The sequence below is a fragment of the Lepidochelys kempii genome, chromosome 5 (assembly GCF_965140265.1).
Source record: "Lepidochelys kempii isolate rLepKem1 chromosome 5, rLepKem1.hap2, whole genome shotgun sequence".
NCBI classification, from domain to species: domain Eukaryota; kingdom Metazoa; phylum Chordata; order Testudines; family Cheloniidae; genus Lepidochelys; species Lepidochelys kempii.
This window is the reverse complement of record NC_133260.1, coordinates 97,323,524-97,338,324: the sequence shown is the minus strand read 5'-3', so window position 1 is coordinate 97,338,324 and position 14,801 is coordinate 97,323,524. Positions and strand designations below refer to the sequence as shown.

Here is a 14,801-nt window from a genome sequence, read left to right as displayed (position 1 = left end):
ATGATTTAGAAAGATATGCTGCCTAAAAGGAAACAAAATTACTGGTGCAATCACGTGACATTACAATCTTCTTCCACAGAGTCAACTAGAATGTCTTTGTTCGCAACTCTCAGACACTCAAAGTCTCATGATGACTTCTGCAATGAGTGGTTCAGCAGCTACAAAATATAGTATAGAGAAAAACAGAAATGTAAGATTTGTTTTTTTGACGTTTCCTATCCTTTTAAGTTCCAAAATTTGGCATTTCTAGCATCAACTATTTACAACAAGAAGAAGAAATCAGCTAACGCAAGATTTGGAATTTGATTGGAGGGGTTAAAGATTTTAGAAAGTGCAACGCTGGGGTCACTACGGCCCCAATCCTGCCAAGACGTGCTTACTTGTACCCCCTGCTTTGAGTAGTTCCATTGAAATCACAGTGCACAATTTAAGCACATGCATAAATCTTTGATCTACCACTGGATCTCAGTAGGAAAGAGCGAAAAGAAAATGTATCTCTACACCTACTCAATCACACTTTGGGAGAAAAGCCAAGTACCTACAATATTCAACTAAACACCCAAGCAAGTGTAATTTTATATTATTCATTAGGTTTTTTCAATTTTCTATTGTATCTTAAAACTTAAAGAATTGAGAGGGTTTTTTTTTTCAAATTACAGACATTTTCAAGAAAGACAAAATGCTATTTAAAAATTGAAATTATTTGGTTGTAAAAAGTATAGTGCTTTTGCAGCAGATGAATTCACCTTCTGACCTATTCACATTTGGAAAGACATGCAATTTCATTACACCTCCAGTTTTCACTTTAATGGGATTTTTGGGGTATGAAAAGAATGCAGGAATGGGCCATCATTGCACGGTGCAGTCCTCTCCCAAACTCACAGAATGAGGACTTTTGTTTACATGACTTTTAAACTCCTGAGCCCAGAGACTCAAGAGGTATTTCAGAACTTAAATCCCATGGGATTTAGGCAACTAGATACACTGGAGAATCTTTATCATTGTTCTCACATGGCCCATCTCTGCATCCAAACTGCACTACAGAATCACCAAAAAACATTTTCCCAGTTTTCTCCACACTGAACACACGGGGGCCATGTATACAGCTCTAGAGCTATTTATGCATATGCATACATACATTGTTTTACTGAAAGCAGGGATCAGGTAAGGTAGCAGGGAAATAAGCACCATATAATTCCTACTTGGGGAAATACAACTTTAAAAAAACAGCCCCATTTATTTTCCAAAATAAACACCGTTCAGCTTCATATCATATGTCCAGCTAAGGCACTGAAGTATAAATGAACTTTATTAGCAGGTAAGGCAGCCCCCTGTTCCAGTCTTTTTACTAAGCAGTATTACAACAAAGTACAAAAATCTTCAGTGCACTGAAAATAAAGAATTTCCTTTGGAAAACATGTGCCCTATTTACCTGTAGGATATCACTCTTGTGCATTTATGGGTTTGTCTATACTGTAATCAAAGGATGTGATTATAGCTTGAATACACATACTCCACCTAATCTAGCTATCTTGGGTCCCAGAACAGTTAACCCACAGTAGCGTGAGCTTCCCCCATGAATAATTACCCAGGGTTCTAGGCAGGTTCATACAAGCCACACAGACTCCTGCTGCCACAACTTCACTGCTACGGGACCTGACCTACATTAAAGCTAGCTCAGGAATGCCTACTTGACCTACAGTCATACCCTGTGGTTATGGTATAGACATACCCAAGATTTTGTCCTTTCAGACTGACAGGTGACAAAACTAAGTAAGGAGTGTTTTCAAGTGTTCAAAAGGCCAAAAGTCACCCTGCTTGATCACAGACGGGTATAATTTTCCAGAAGCTTGTCATCAGTAGCAACAGCACTCTCTGCTCCTGCCTCTGTCTCCACTTTGACAGCTGGATTGAGCCTTGCAGGGGTGTAGTCATTTCGTCTCATATCTGTGGGGGGAAACAAATTCAGTGACATGGACAGTAACTGTTTGAAGAATATATGCAGACTATGCAAAAGCCAGATCCTGAGGGTGAGAGTAAGGGGCACGTTAATCCTATGTTGTGCTAGGGTGACCAGACAGCAAATGTGAAAAACCGGGACAGGGGTAGGGGGTAATAGGACCCTATATAAGAAAAAGACCCCAAAATTGGGACTGTCCCTATAAAATTGTGACATCTGGTCACCCTATATTGTGCATTGGGGGAGAGGGAGATGCTAAACTGACCTGACTCTTTCTAAGAGAGGTCAGCCCAGAGTGGGAGGAGATGCACTAGAGGAGGACCCATGGATAGGCAGAGGGGGTGGGGAACTTACACAAATGTATTCTCCACTGTCCTACACTACTAGTTAATCATTTGCAAGTCCTGCCCCTTCCTCCCGCATCCCAATATCCATTGGCCACAGAGGCAAGCAACCATATTCAGAATGAGGCAGCTATTGAAATCAGAGTATTTTTCATTAGAAAAAAAAAACATAGATAGCAATTCTCTGTCTTTCATCCGACACCATATTACAACACTTTTCACCCAGAACTGCAATTATTTTTGACACTCTGAGCCCCATAAAACAGATCTGATCTACATCACAATGAAAAGTACATTTCTAACAAATATAATGTATGTGATAGGTGGTTCCAAATACATAGAAAGCAAAAGCTGTGATATATGGAGCCAAGTTTGAAGGTAACATCTGCAAGCAGAGAAAGACTCACGGAGATCTCTCTGTGGGCTGCTGCATTGCTGATTTTTACGGATTTTCTCAGACCCTTATTTAAACGCTAAAAATTATTGCTGTGGTAACTATATTGATCCCGCTGGAAAGTGATCTATCATTTTACATGGAGAAGAAAATAATTTAATGTGTGTTTAATGGTAGGGGTTCACATCATGAACTCCAGACCTCTGACTGATGGCTTCTAATTTAAAAATGATAGCCAGGCAAAAGAAAAAGGGAAGTTGAGTGCCAATCAGTGCAGCGCAGCTTCATCTGTGCATGCAAAGGGAGCTCCAGATCATCAGCTTTACTGAGGAAAAAGATAACCTGTCAGTGTTACTCAATCACAACTCACCAGAGTTCTAAGACAATACCTGTTAGTCATTTCAGGACCTTTGTTATTTTGGAGTTAGAAAGTTAGACATGGACTGGAAATAAGACACAACAGTATGCCCAATATGCCACCCATACCAGCTTCTACAGAACTCTGTTCTTAAAATGGATTTGCTCAGGAACATATAAAATCTTACAGTTCATACCAGGAAGTTTCAGCTTCCTGCAGCAGGAGTTACAACAGTGCTTTGTAATGAAGTTTTTAATTGCATGTTCCCCTAGGTTTGCTGGTCCAAACACCATCCTTCCAGATCTGAAAGAAATGAGAGAATATCAGTGAGCTGAAAGTTAAAGAAAGGATGTGCTTTATGCATTATCCCTTGGAATACTACTCTTTAGAATGTAGTGAAGCTGTTTCAGGGATAAGTTATTCAGTGAGACCATTTTTTCTGTGTAGCAAACCAAAGTACAACCAAAACCTTTTAAATAAATGGGGTCAAACCTTGTCTCCAGTGCACAACTGGGGAGATTAATGAAGTTATCCTCCTCCAACTCAGCCCATGGAGGAGTACCAGGTTACTCCCTGGCTACTTCTGTAACCTCAAAGGTCCAGGAATACTAATGGCCACTGTGCTCTGTCTCCACTGGGGAGAGAATCCCTGGTTGATTTACTCAGTCCCCACTAAAACCCTCTTGACAGAATTGTGATCTATGGTGCTTGGGGGGCATGGGCTCCTGGTGTGGACCTCCCTCCACCTACCCCACAACAGGACCATCATGGTTGTGCTGCACCAACTATTCTCCAGACCTACAGAATGAATAGGATTGTGGGAGACATTAGGGTATAAACCAGAGCTACCAAAGAAGTGAAATTCAATGGAACTATGACCTGATTTAGGAACAGATCATTTAAACAAATACAGTTCCAGCGTTTGCAAACAGAAAGAAATTTCCTAAAACAAGAAGAACTCTATTTACACCAACACCTATTAAGAATACAGTGCATTGCTAGTAAACAAGGCTCTTCAATTATCTGCTTCCAACTGTACTCATTTCTGTATTCCTACATTTTCTGGGAAATTCAGCAATGTAACCAAATTCATTTGTGGAAGCATATAGCATATTCTGGATGAAGCTGACAAAATAACAAATAGACTAAGATAAACCAGACATGTATTAGAAGAACTGCATAATTATAACAGATTCTTAATGTCATTTGAAAGATCAGTGTTCATTAATTTTAATATTTCTCCACCATTATTCTCGAGGATTTAATTGACATTCTAGACATCATGGAACAGAGCACATAAGGAACACTTCCAAAGAAACTTTATGAAAGCTAATATTTTATTTTAATGACATGCAGAGTGGAAACAACACATTTTAAAATCTGAAATCAATTATAGCTCAGAAAAGCAGACCTGAAAAAAAGAATCTGACTCTCACAAATCTCTACTCTCCACACAAAAACACATCAATCACCTCAAAGGAGAGCAGCTTTCAAAAAGGGCATGGTCAAAAATTGACTTTTCCCATATATATATAAAATGAATCCCCATTTCCCCTGGAGAGAAGTACAGTGGTTACAAAGAAGAAACACCAAACCTAGAATGGGAGGCCTGATAACAATTTAATGTCTGGCTGAGAAGCAGAGACTGTTCCCAGGCTCATTCAAGGAAATAACACAACTAGGACTAGTTCTAGTGTCCTCTATGGCTCCTTAGTGCCACAGAAATAGAGTAGAAGCTGCAAGGTATTAAAGTGCCATCAAAGCACTTTGAATACCATGGTATGTGGTAGTCGCTTTTGGTCCAATTTGGTAAAGTGCCAACAAGTTGCAGTCATAGGGCTTGTCTACACTGGCAAGTTTTATCGCCAAAAACTGCCTTTTGGCGACAAAACAGCATGAGCCTACACACTATAATGGGACTTTTGTCGTAAAAAATGCCCAGTTTGACAAAAAACTTCCACCCCTACCAGAAACTTTTGTCTGTTCCCCTCCTTTTATTATGGACAAAGAGCCAGTGTAGACACTGCTGATTGTTTTGTCCACAGAACTGGCTTCCGCCAGTATCCCACATTGCCTGCCCTGATTGCTCTGCTCAGTGTTTTGATCTCTGCTGCCCTGCAGGCATGTGCCCCTCCCCTTTCAAAGCAGCGGGAAGTATCTGTGTGCTGCTCCCTTTGGGGAACAAACAAAGAGCAAATCATTGGAATGCTCCTGTTCTGCCCTGCACTAGGAATGCAGCAGCAGGCAGACTGCTGCTGCAGGGGAGGGGGACAGACTGCCATGCTGCTTTGCCCTTTCTCAGCACCGAGAGCTCACAGAGCTACTCATGATGCTGCTCTCGGCAGCTGAGGGGGCTGTGGGAGAACTCGGAGAGAATCCCAAGATGCGCAGAGATCAGCTCTTCCCTCCCTCAACACTGCACTGTGGGATACATACCCACTGTGCATTGCTCACCCTGTCAATGATGGTGTCCCCAGTGTGGACATGAGCTGTCGACAGAGGGAGCAAGTGTGAACACCCTTTGGCGATTTTTGTTTTGTCGACTTTTGGGTGTCGACATAAGTTTTGTCAACAAAACTTGGTAGCGTAGACAAGCCCTTAGGCACTCTTGTAAGTAAAGCAGCATGCCTGTGCTAATGCAGTGTGAGTCCGTCCCCCGCAGTGCCTAGACCACAACAAAGTTGAGGAGTCTGAGCTGCCTCTGAACTAATGGACCTTGTCTGTCAGCTCAAGCTATACTGGCTCGTGCTTTCAGATATGGAGGTCCTGCATTCAAGCCATGTAGATGGCCTGTCCAGCACACTGAAGGGAAGCCTAGTTCTGTACAAATGCGCTAGAAAAGTTTTATTTTGGCCCTTCAGACACATGCTGATGGCCCTTCAGACACCTCTGCTTGCTGGTGTCCCAACCGCCTACCTTGGCATCTGCGTGGAGATAGTGGGAGTTCTAACTCCTACTGCCTTTAACCACAGCCATCTCCTTTGTCTTATATCTTTTTATACCCTCCTGTGGCATGTTTTTCTTGCTACAAGCCTGTTCGTCAGCTCTCTCAGTATGTAAGTTATGCCAGGCTAATGCTGCTCATCCTTATTTGCTAACTCGAAACATAAACCCCTATTTACAGCACCTCTGAACTAGTGTATAGAAAACTACAGAACTGTTGTGACAAATATCATCATGCCATCATAGAGGGGCGGGTCTTGGCATTGAAAACTCCATTTTAAAGGCAATGGTAGAATGCACGAAAGAAAAGACCCATTATGAGATAATGGCATAAATCTCCCACACAAATTACTTTAAAAATGAATCCCAGAATCAATGGAACTAAAGAAACAACACATTAATAATAATTATAATGATTATTAGTAGTACTAAAATATGCACCAGCCCCATCAGTCAGATGTCGCCCACTCTCTTATGGTATCTAAGAGAATATGAGCTCAAAGACATGCCTTTGAGTCTTGCTAGCAACTTTTCAAGCAGCATGCAATTTTTGGAGAAATAAGTCATCGATAAAGGAAAACATAAAACAGACCCCAATACTCTGGAATTTTTCCCTTGTGAGTGAGTGAAGGAGAAAGTTAAGAGTGAATTTTAAAGTTTGGGTTTTTTTAGGAAGTATATCTCTGGAATGATCACTTTACACAAGTATATTGCTAGCTGCATACAAGTGCCATCTGTAGCTTCATTGTCATATTCTCTCAGATCACCAAGTCAAAACAACACTATTTTGCTTATTGCAGTTCTTAAGATTTCCCCTAACACATGAAGAGCAAGCTGGTTTTTTTGCTTCATTAATCAGTGTCTGCTATAACTCATCTTTAGCTAGTATACTGAATGCCTTTTAAATGGAAACTGTATAACTCGTTTTTATTAATCTGGGTGTAATGCTTTAAGTGTCCATAAACGATGGAAGGTACTTACCCTTCATAACTGGAGTTCTTCAAGATGTGTGGTTCCTATCTGTATTCCACTGTGGGTACACATGCATTCCATGTGCCTGAGTATCCATTGGTCCATACCCTTGCTTTCCTGATGCTCTGTGCTGATTGCGTAAGGGGAAAAGTCAACCAACACATCTCCAGATCCTCCTCTTAGCACAAATCAGAGATGATCCTTAGCAGAGAGAAAGGAGGGCACATAGTGGAATACAGACAGGGACCACACATCTCGAAGAACTCCAGTTACAAAAAGTACGTAACTTCCCTTTCTTCTTTGAGTGCTGGTCCCTATGTGTATTCCACTGTGGGTGACTGACAAGCAGTACTCAGTGAGAAGGAGGGTGCGATGATGGAGGAGGTCTGGTTGTTTGTAGAACCACTGTTTTCATTCTACTATGGCAACAAACAGCCGGGTGACTTTTCAATCTGTTTTGTTCTCTATAGGTAAAATGCCAATGATCATTTCACATCAAGGGAATAAAATCTTTTCCTTTGCTGGCAGCGTGAGGTTTTGGGAAGATCAGAAGTAACTGGATAGTCTGGTTTATGTGAAATTCCAAAACTACTGTAGGGGTAAATTTTGGATGTAGTCATAGCAAGGCTTTGTCATTATCAAATAGTGTGTAATAAGGATCTGCCGTTAGGAACCCCAGTTCACCTGTCTGCCTGGCCAAGGTGATGGCAATGAGGAAAGCAACCTTCATAGACAGATGAAGCATTGAACAGGTAGCCAGGGCGTTGAAAGGTGGCTTGAAAAGTGATGAAAGTACTAAATTAAGGTCTCATTGAGGGGTTAGTTTTCTTATTGGTAGGAAAGCTCTAATTAAACACTTTAAGAACCTAGAGGTGATTGGATGAGTAAATACAGAGAGTCATTTATTGGAGGGTGACATGACCTAATTGCCTATAGGAAAACTCGCATCGAGCTAAGGGAAAGACCCATCTTCTTGAGGGTAAGGAAGTAATCAAAGATATCAGGACTACCTATTGTAACAGGAGACATACTGTGGTGCTGGGCCCAGACAGAAAAATGCTTCCACTTGGCTAGGTAACATTTTCTGGTGGAGTCCTTTCTGCTTTAGTGAGAACGACTTGCACAGTTTCTGAATAGGAATGTTCTAGATCCGACACCCATCCAAATACCAACCCGGGAGGTGAAGAGCTTCTCGGGTGGGATTTCTGATCATGAGTCAAGAGGTCCTTGAAGGGATGAATGCTGATGGATAGCTGGGCCGACACATGCAGGAGACCTGGGAAGCAGAACAGTTCAGGCCATTTGGACACAATGAAAATGGTTCATGCTCTGTGCTGTCAAATCTTTCGTAAAACTTGAGGAAGTAGTGGTATAGGAGGAAAGGCATAGTTCAAAAGGTCTATCCAAAGAAGTAGGACAGCATCACCACTGAATAACTGGCCCTGAGCTCCCTTGGAACGGTATGTGCTGTACTTCCCATTTGTCTGGGAGCAGGTCCCAGGTAGGCTCCCCCTGAGCAAAGATGCTGTTTACCACTGAGCTGTGAGGCACTCACTTATGATCAGTGGCAAAGTACCTGCTGATGCTGTCTGCCAGTGAATTTTTGGCTCCAGGGCAGTACACTGCTGATAGAGTGATTGTGATTCTTCCAGTTCCATACATTGACCTCTTCTATACACAAGGCAATGGAACTTACTCCTCCCTGTTTGTTTATGTAGAATATGGTTGTCATATTGTCTGACATTATGAGAGAGCATAAGATTGAATTAATGGTAAGAATGCCCTGCATGCTTCTCCGACTGCTCTGCATTCCACAAGATTTATGTGCATTCTGGTTCCCAAGCCATCCAAGTGCACTGTGCTATGTGACTGTCCATGTGCATCCCCAAACCTAACAAGCAGGCAGCTGTGATTATTGTCCTGTTGGGTGTGGGGGATAGGAAAGGAATGCCCATGCATATTTGTGCAGAATCTTTTCACCAAATCAGAGAGGCCCTTATCTTATTGGGGATTGTCACTACAGTGTTCATGCTGTGTTTGCTCAGTATACATACTGTTTGAAGCCAAGCGTAAAGGCATGGAGATGGATGAACAGCAGTATGTAAGTAGATGATGGCATGTGACCTAGGAGAGTAAGGCAAATCCAGACCAATATCAGAGGATTGTGCATAACCTGATTTATTGGGTTGCCCATGACTTGGAATCTAAGTCATGGGGAGCTAAGCCCTTGTTTTGAATCTAAGGTCACTCCCATGAAATCTATAGTCTGAGCCAGAGCCAGGATAGACTTTTGCATGTTCACAGAGATTCCCAGGGATTCTAGGAGATGAAGCAGAGATGAGGTTGACATTATGACTTCTGAATATGTCCTGTCCGTAAGAAGCCAATCATGTAGACACTGGAAGATGGTAGAACCACTCAGTCTAAATTGTGTGGCTACTACAGAAAATAATTTTGTAAAGACGCTGGGTGTAGTTGCTAGACCAAACGGGAATACCCTGTATTGACAGTGGTCAGGACCCACCACAAATATGAGGAATCTATTGTGCGAAGGGTGAATATCCACTGAAAGTACATGTCTTTTATATCGAGAGTTGTGAATCATTTGTTTTTTCTAGGGATGTTATTACTGATGCCATGTAGAATTGTACCTTATGAATGAAGACCTTGAGTCACCACAGGTTGACAATGGGTCTCCACCCACTTGTCTTTTTGGGACTACAAAATACTTGAAATAAAACCCTTTTCCTTGATGATAAAGAGGTACATACTCTATTGCTCAGCATTTGTGGAGGGGTGTTATCTCCTGAAGGAGGATCTCCTCCTTTAATGGACCTTCAAAAGGGATACAGAAAGAGGTAGTGGAGGGGGTAAAGAGAGAAACTCGATGATATAGCCAGATGGATGATAGCCAGCACCCACTTGTCTGTTGTTATTGACCTCCAATTGTGGGGAAATTATGGTAGGCATCGACAAAAATGGATCTCGAAATTGGATGGAGATGGCATCAACGTTAATTTGCAGTTCCCCAAAGTACCATCAAAAGAATCTTTTGGCTGGGTGACTGCAGTAGAAGTGAATGGGGCAAAGTATCTTGATTTCTGCACCTTCTGGCATATGTGAGGTGGCTCATAACAGGAACTGGTGGTAGAAAGGCTGTGATAAAGACCTCTGCTTGTAAGGTTGCTTCTGGTACTTCTTCTTCAGGGCTGGTGTATACATACCCAGGGAACAGAGGGTTGCCGCCCTAGAATCCTTTAGTGAATGCAAAGACTCATCTATTTTTTCATTAAAAAGATTGACTTCACTGAAAGGCAATCCTGTGCAGTGTTCTGTACCTCTCTGGGGAACCCCGCAGAGTGTTGCCAAGATTCCTGGTGCATCACTATAGCAGTCACCATGGATCTTGAACCAGCATTGACTTTTGCTTGTAACAAGGTTCCTACAACCAATCTGCCATCACCCAATAAGGGCTTGAAATTGAGCCCTATCCTCCCAGGGTAATTAGTTTTTACAGGCCAAGAATGTAGAATAGTTCAAAAAATCATATTTGGCCAGAAGGTCCTGGAATTTAGAAATTCTAAATTGGAGGCTGGTGGAAATAGACTCCATTCTCTCCATAAGGTCCAAATATTTGGCTTCCTCATCAGCAGAGGTGACCCCTGGTGGTGTTGTCTGGACCTTTCCATGACCACTTGGACAACCAGGAAGTTCAGGGCCAGGTGGGAAAACAAGACCTCTATTTTCTCAGAGGGGACAAATTACAGCTTTTCTGCCCTCTTGAAGGCAGGGCACAGATAGCTGGCATATGCCATACTGGGTCCAGTATGGCCTCTTTCAGTGGGAGAGCTACTGAGCTGGATCCTAAAAGCTGTAGGAGGCCCAGGAGGTTGTGTTGTGAGTCCTAGGCTTCCTCTAAGGGGATTTAGAGCTCTTCTGCCCCTCTCTGAACCAGCTTTTGGAATTAACTGTGGTCATCAGGAAGAGACAGCAAGACTGGAGCAACCGGTTCATCCTCCTCCTCTTCCACAGGCTCAGGAGTTTCCATCTGACCTCTAGGAGGGGAGGGATGGCAAGACTCCCTGTTGACTCATACGGACTCTGGGTACTGTGCATATGGGTCCTGTGGCCCCAAGTAAGGCCTGTATGAGGGGTCAAAAGTAGATTGTCTTATATTTGTTGTGAAACACCTAGCACATTTTTTCAATAATACATATATAGTATATATAATCAAAATGTGATAGTAATTACTTATTAATGTTGTGCGAATGTTTATTAATTACTAATGTTATTGATAATACAAATAATATTAGTCATAATAATGGTTTTGGAGACAGGAGATCATGTTTTTAATTCCAATTCTGGAATTGACTTGTTCTGTGTCTTGGGCAAGTCATTTAATATTTCTGAACTTCAGTTTCCCCTTTTGTGAAATTGGGTTAATGATATGTACCCAGTACTTAGGGTACTGTGAGATCTAACTATAGACAAGGCTTGATCCAACACTCTGATCCATACAGATCATCCATACATCTGTCTGTGTGGAGCCACGCTGACCTGGGGCCTCTGTGCAGGTTAAGGGCTTGTCCACACAAACATTTAGTTCACACAGAGCTGGGGTGTGAATACACCCCTGACTTGGTCTGTCACGCACTAACTGATCCGATGGGATCTAACAGTATAACAGTATACTCTGATCTACTCTGCTTTGAAACAGGAGTAGATTAAAGTGCACTAACAAACTTCTGGTGCACATCATCAGGGTCCACATGGACAGTTAGCATGCAGTATATTCACATCCCAGCTTGCTGTGAACTCAGTGTTCAATGAAGTCAAGCCCCAAGTGTCATAATTTAAGGTCAGAAGGGGCCATCAGATCATCTAGTATGACCTCTTGTACACCCCAGGCCAGAAACAAAACCATTGTGTCTCCCCATATGGATCAGAGCCATTGTATATGAAGAGTTGTGTATATAAAAAGCACTATTAACAATCCTGTTGTGAAACCAGGAATCTTGTGTGCCCAGTCCCCTCCCCATTTTCCTAGATCATGTATAATTATTCAGTTGGAACTACACCATCTGGAAAAAAAACATAACTACTACATTCAAATCAAGTATTTAACTCCTGACTAAAAAAAAAAAATAATAATCAAAAACACTCATTGAGAATGTAAATATCCACTTAAAATACACCATTAACTATCAATTGTCTGAAGTGAATTACATCAAACACCTCATGTTCTGAAATGACAGCTAATAAAATGACAATAAACTTACTGCTTGCCTTCAGGTTTAATAACAGATGGATCTGTAAGGACTTCCCCAACACCTACAGTAAATTAGAAGAGAGTGTTACAAGCAAAGATTGTTTTTTTTAAATATCATGTTATGAAATCATAACCATGTAAATACCAATTTCCTCTATAGACTCTAAATTTACACTTAAGGTAGAAATAAAATGCTAAACTATTTGTTAAAAATAGACAAATGAATGCTAATTGTTCTCACCCCATTCCTGATATTACGTGCTGGTTGATTTATGAATGGATAGGCTAGAAACTTACCCAAATGATTCTATACTATGAAACCATGGAAAGAGTTGCCAAAACTGTTGTAACTACAGTAAAATGAGGCCAAATCCTGAGGCCTGTATTCATGATTAATAGCACCTTATTTCATTATTAAAATCCCGTTGATTTCAATAGGACCACTCAAGAGGAAAGGTGCTATTCAAGGTGAGTAAGGGTATCAGAATATGTCCCTTTATTTAGATGCTGTGCTGTGAGGATGCTGGGGTCTATTCTCCCCTGACATTCTGGTGGTGGTTACAGTAGAGTTAGATAGGTAACTCCAATCAGTGCTAATAGGCGTTTTATGGTAAATCAGTGGAAGAACAGATTCCTTTGTTCTAAATTCCTCTCTTCAACCAATGCCCCATTAGCGCTTATGGGATTCTACTTTAAAAAGTCATTGCCTTATATCTTAGTAAATGATTGGGCTGCTGATGTACAGGAAAACTTCCATGAACATTAGCATCCAATTATTTTAATTCCCACGGTCCATTCGTGACGAACTCATGTGCTGCAATGGATACAGGTAGATAGGTAAAGAATAGCTATAACTATTGTGCTCCCCGTATATTAAAACACCTGAAAATTTGTAACACATTCCAATGACAATGGGCCTTTCTTAATAAAGAATATATTTAAATAAAAGTATAATAAATATAGTTATAGATATTGTGTGTGAGAGAGAGAGATTTTTACACACACGCACATCCCTTTAGTTGCACGTTTCCAATAGACAGACTAGTCTGCCTGGAATTCCAACAGAAACAGATTTTGTGCTCTGATTAGAGAGCTCCAGTTTAGGGACAGCCAATCTAGTATGGACAAACCGAACGCTGACCCATACCTAAGTCAGACCTTTTCTCAGGTTTAAAAGAATTTTGTAAATAATTTTATTCCATTTTTTTCACACTTCTCTTTCCTGGTTTGGGATGGAAATGAGGGCCCCAGTTTTGCAAAGATTTATGCACATACTTCCCTTTTGCAGGCGAAAGCCACTGGTACTGGTCTGTCAGTTTCAGGAGTATTATACTAAACCAAATTTTAAAAATAAGGGACAAGGTGTGGCTCAGTTCCAGTATGTTGTAACAAAGATATACAAAGTCCCATTATATTTCTTAATGTGAAGATAAAATCAAATGAAGGCAAGCATGGACTTAATGGTTTATTTTGCTTGACCAGGAATTCTTACTGTAATTCACAGCTTCTGAATGCTGTAAAATGTAAATATGATAAGCTTACGCCTAGCAGTGCAAATTGCCCTTGATAGGAGTGAGAACCAATGATGTTTAAACTGCGCAATGGATGGTGTTCGTTTTCTGTACACTGTCAAATATTTATTTTTTTAAATATACCGTGTTCCCCTTTACACATGTGTTGTAAAGTGATCATACCACACACTGTGTTCTTTTGAGGAGCCACCAGGCTCTGTGAATAGTTCTCAGAACTTCAACTTACTTAAACTGTTTACAGTTTTATTAATGAAAAATATAAAAAATAACTGATGCCAGTTTTCAGCCTTCCGATGAGAAAAATGTGTTTTTGTTACAAATATTTAACAATCTTCATCAACATTAACATGTGAAGTGGCTTTTATACAGCCAATTGAAATGTTACTGTGCATTGTTTTAGTACACGGTGCTTGTACACCTAAACTAGATATATGGGGCCAGATACTGTTCTCATTTACACCTACATTCAGAGTAACTCCATGGATGTCTTTGGAGTTGCTCAGGATTGACATGGATGTAAATGGGGGCAGAATTTGCCTCTTTTTCTCTAAGTTGAATTCAACATTGTTTTCTTAGTGGCATCTCTAAGTTATATAATAAACTGTTACATTTTGGCAGTCACCTTGCAAATCCAGGACAAGGAGCTCCCCTCGGGTGTACTCGTAGGTCCAGTGAGAGAAAGCCAACATCATCTCTTCCAGCAAATTGCTGGGGGAAATCTCATCCCCGTTGTTGTTGTTGTACTTGCAGAACTCACCCGTCATGTACTTCTCTATGGTGAGCCACTGATTGGCTGAATGGCAATATATTAAAAAAACCTCCAGAAACCTGTGGGTAAAAATGCTGTCAGTCAGGAGCTGGCAGGATGATGAGTGTCCTGGCCATCTGGTCACAATTATTACGGAGCAAAGCAAATATACTGAAAAGTGGGGCACTACTCCACCATTTACAAACTTCAAACCTCTCAGAAAACTCTCAGCAGCAGAAGATAACAAATGGTGGATAGCAGGAAGTCATTCCTGAGAGATG

At 41.2% G+C, this 14,801-nt stretch overlaps 1 protein-coding gene across 4 annotated transcripts in view; it reads right to left on the bottom strand.

The window, feature by feature from the left end:
• Positions 1-715: 715 nt before the first annotated feature.
• Positions 716-14,801, bottom strand: part of TRPM6 (transient receptor potential cation channel subfamily M member 6) — a 161,114-nt gene continuing 147,028 nt past the window's right edge. For all 4 annotated transcript variants that reach the window (XM_073345123.1, XM_073345124.1, XM_073345125.1 and 1 more), the window contains 4 exons: positions 14,395-14,600; positions 12,251-12,302; positions 3,253-3,359; positions 716-1,947 (listed from right to left, as the gene is read on the bottom strand). In XM_073345123.1, coding sequence (XP_073201224.1) covers positions 1,823-1,947; positions 3,253-3,359; positions 12,251-12,302; positions 14,395-14,600 — 490 coding nt within the window. In that variant the 3' untranslated portion in view covers positions 716-1,822. The remainder of the gene's footprint in view (positions 1,948-3,252; positions 3,360-12,250; positions 12,303-14,394; positions 14,601-14,801) is intronic.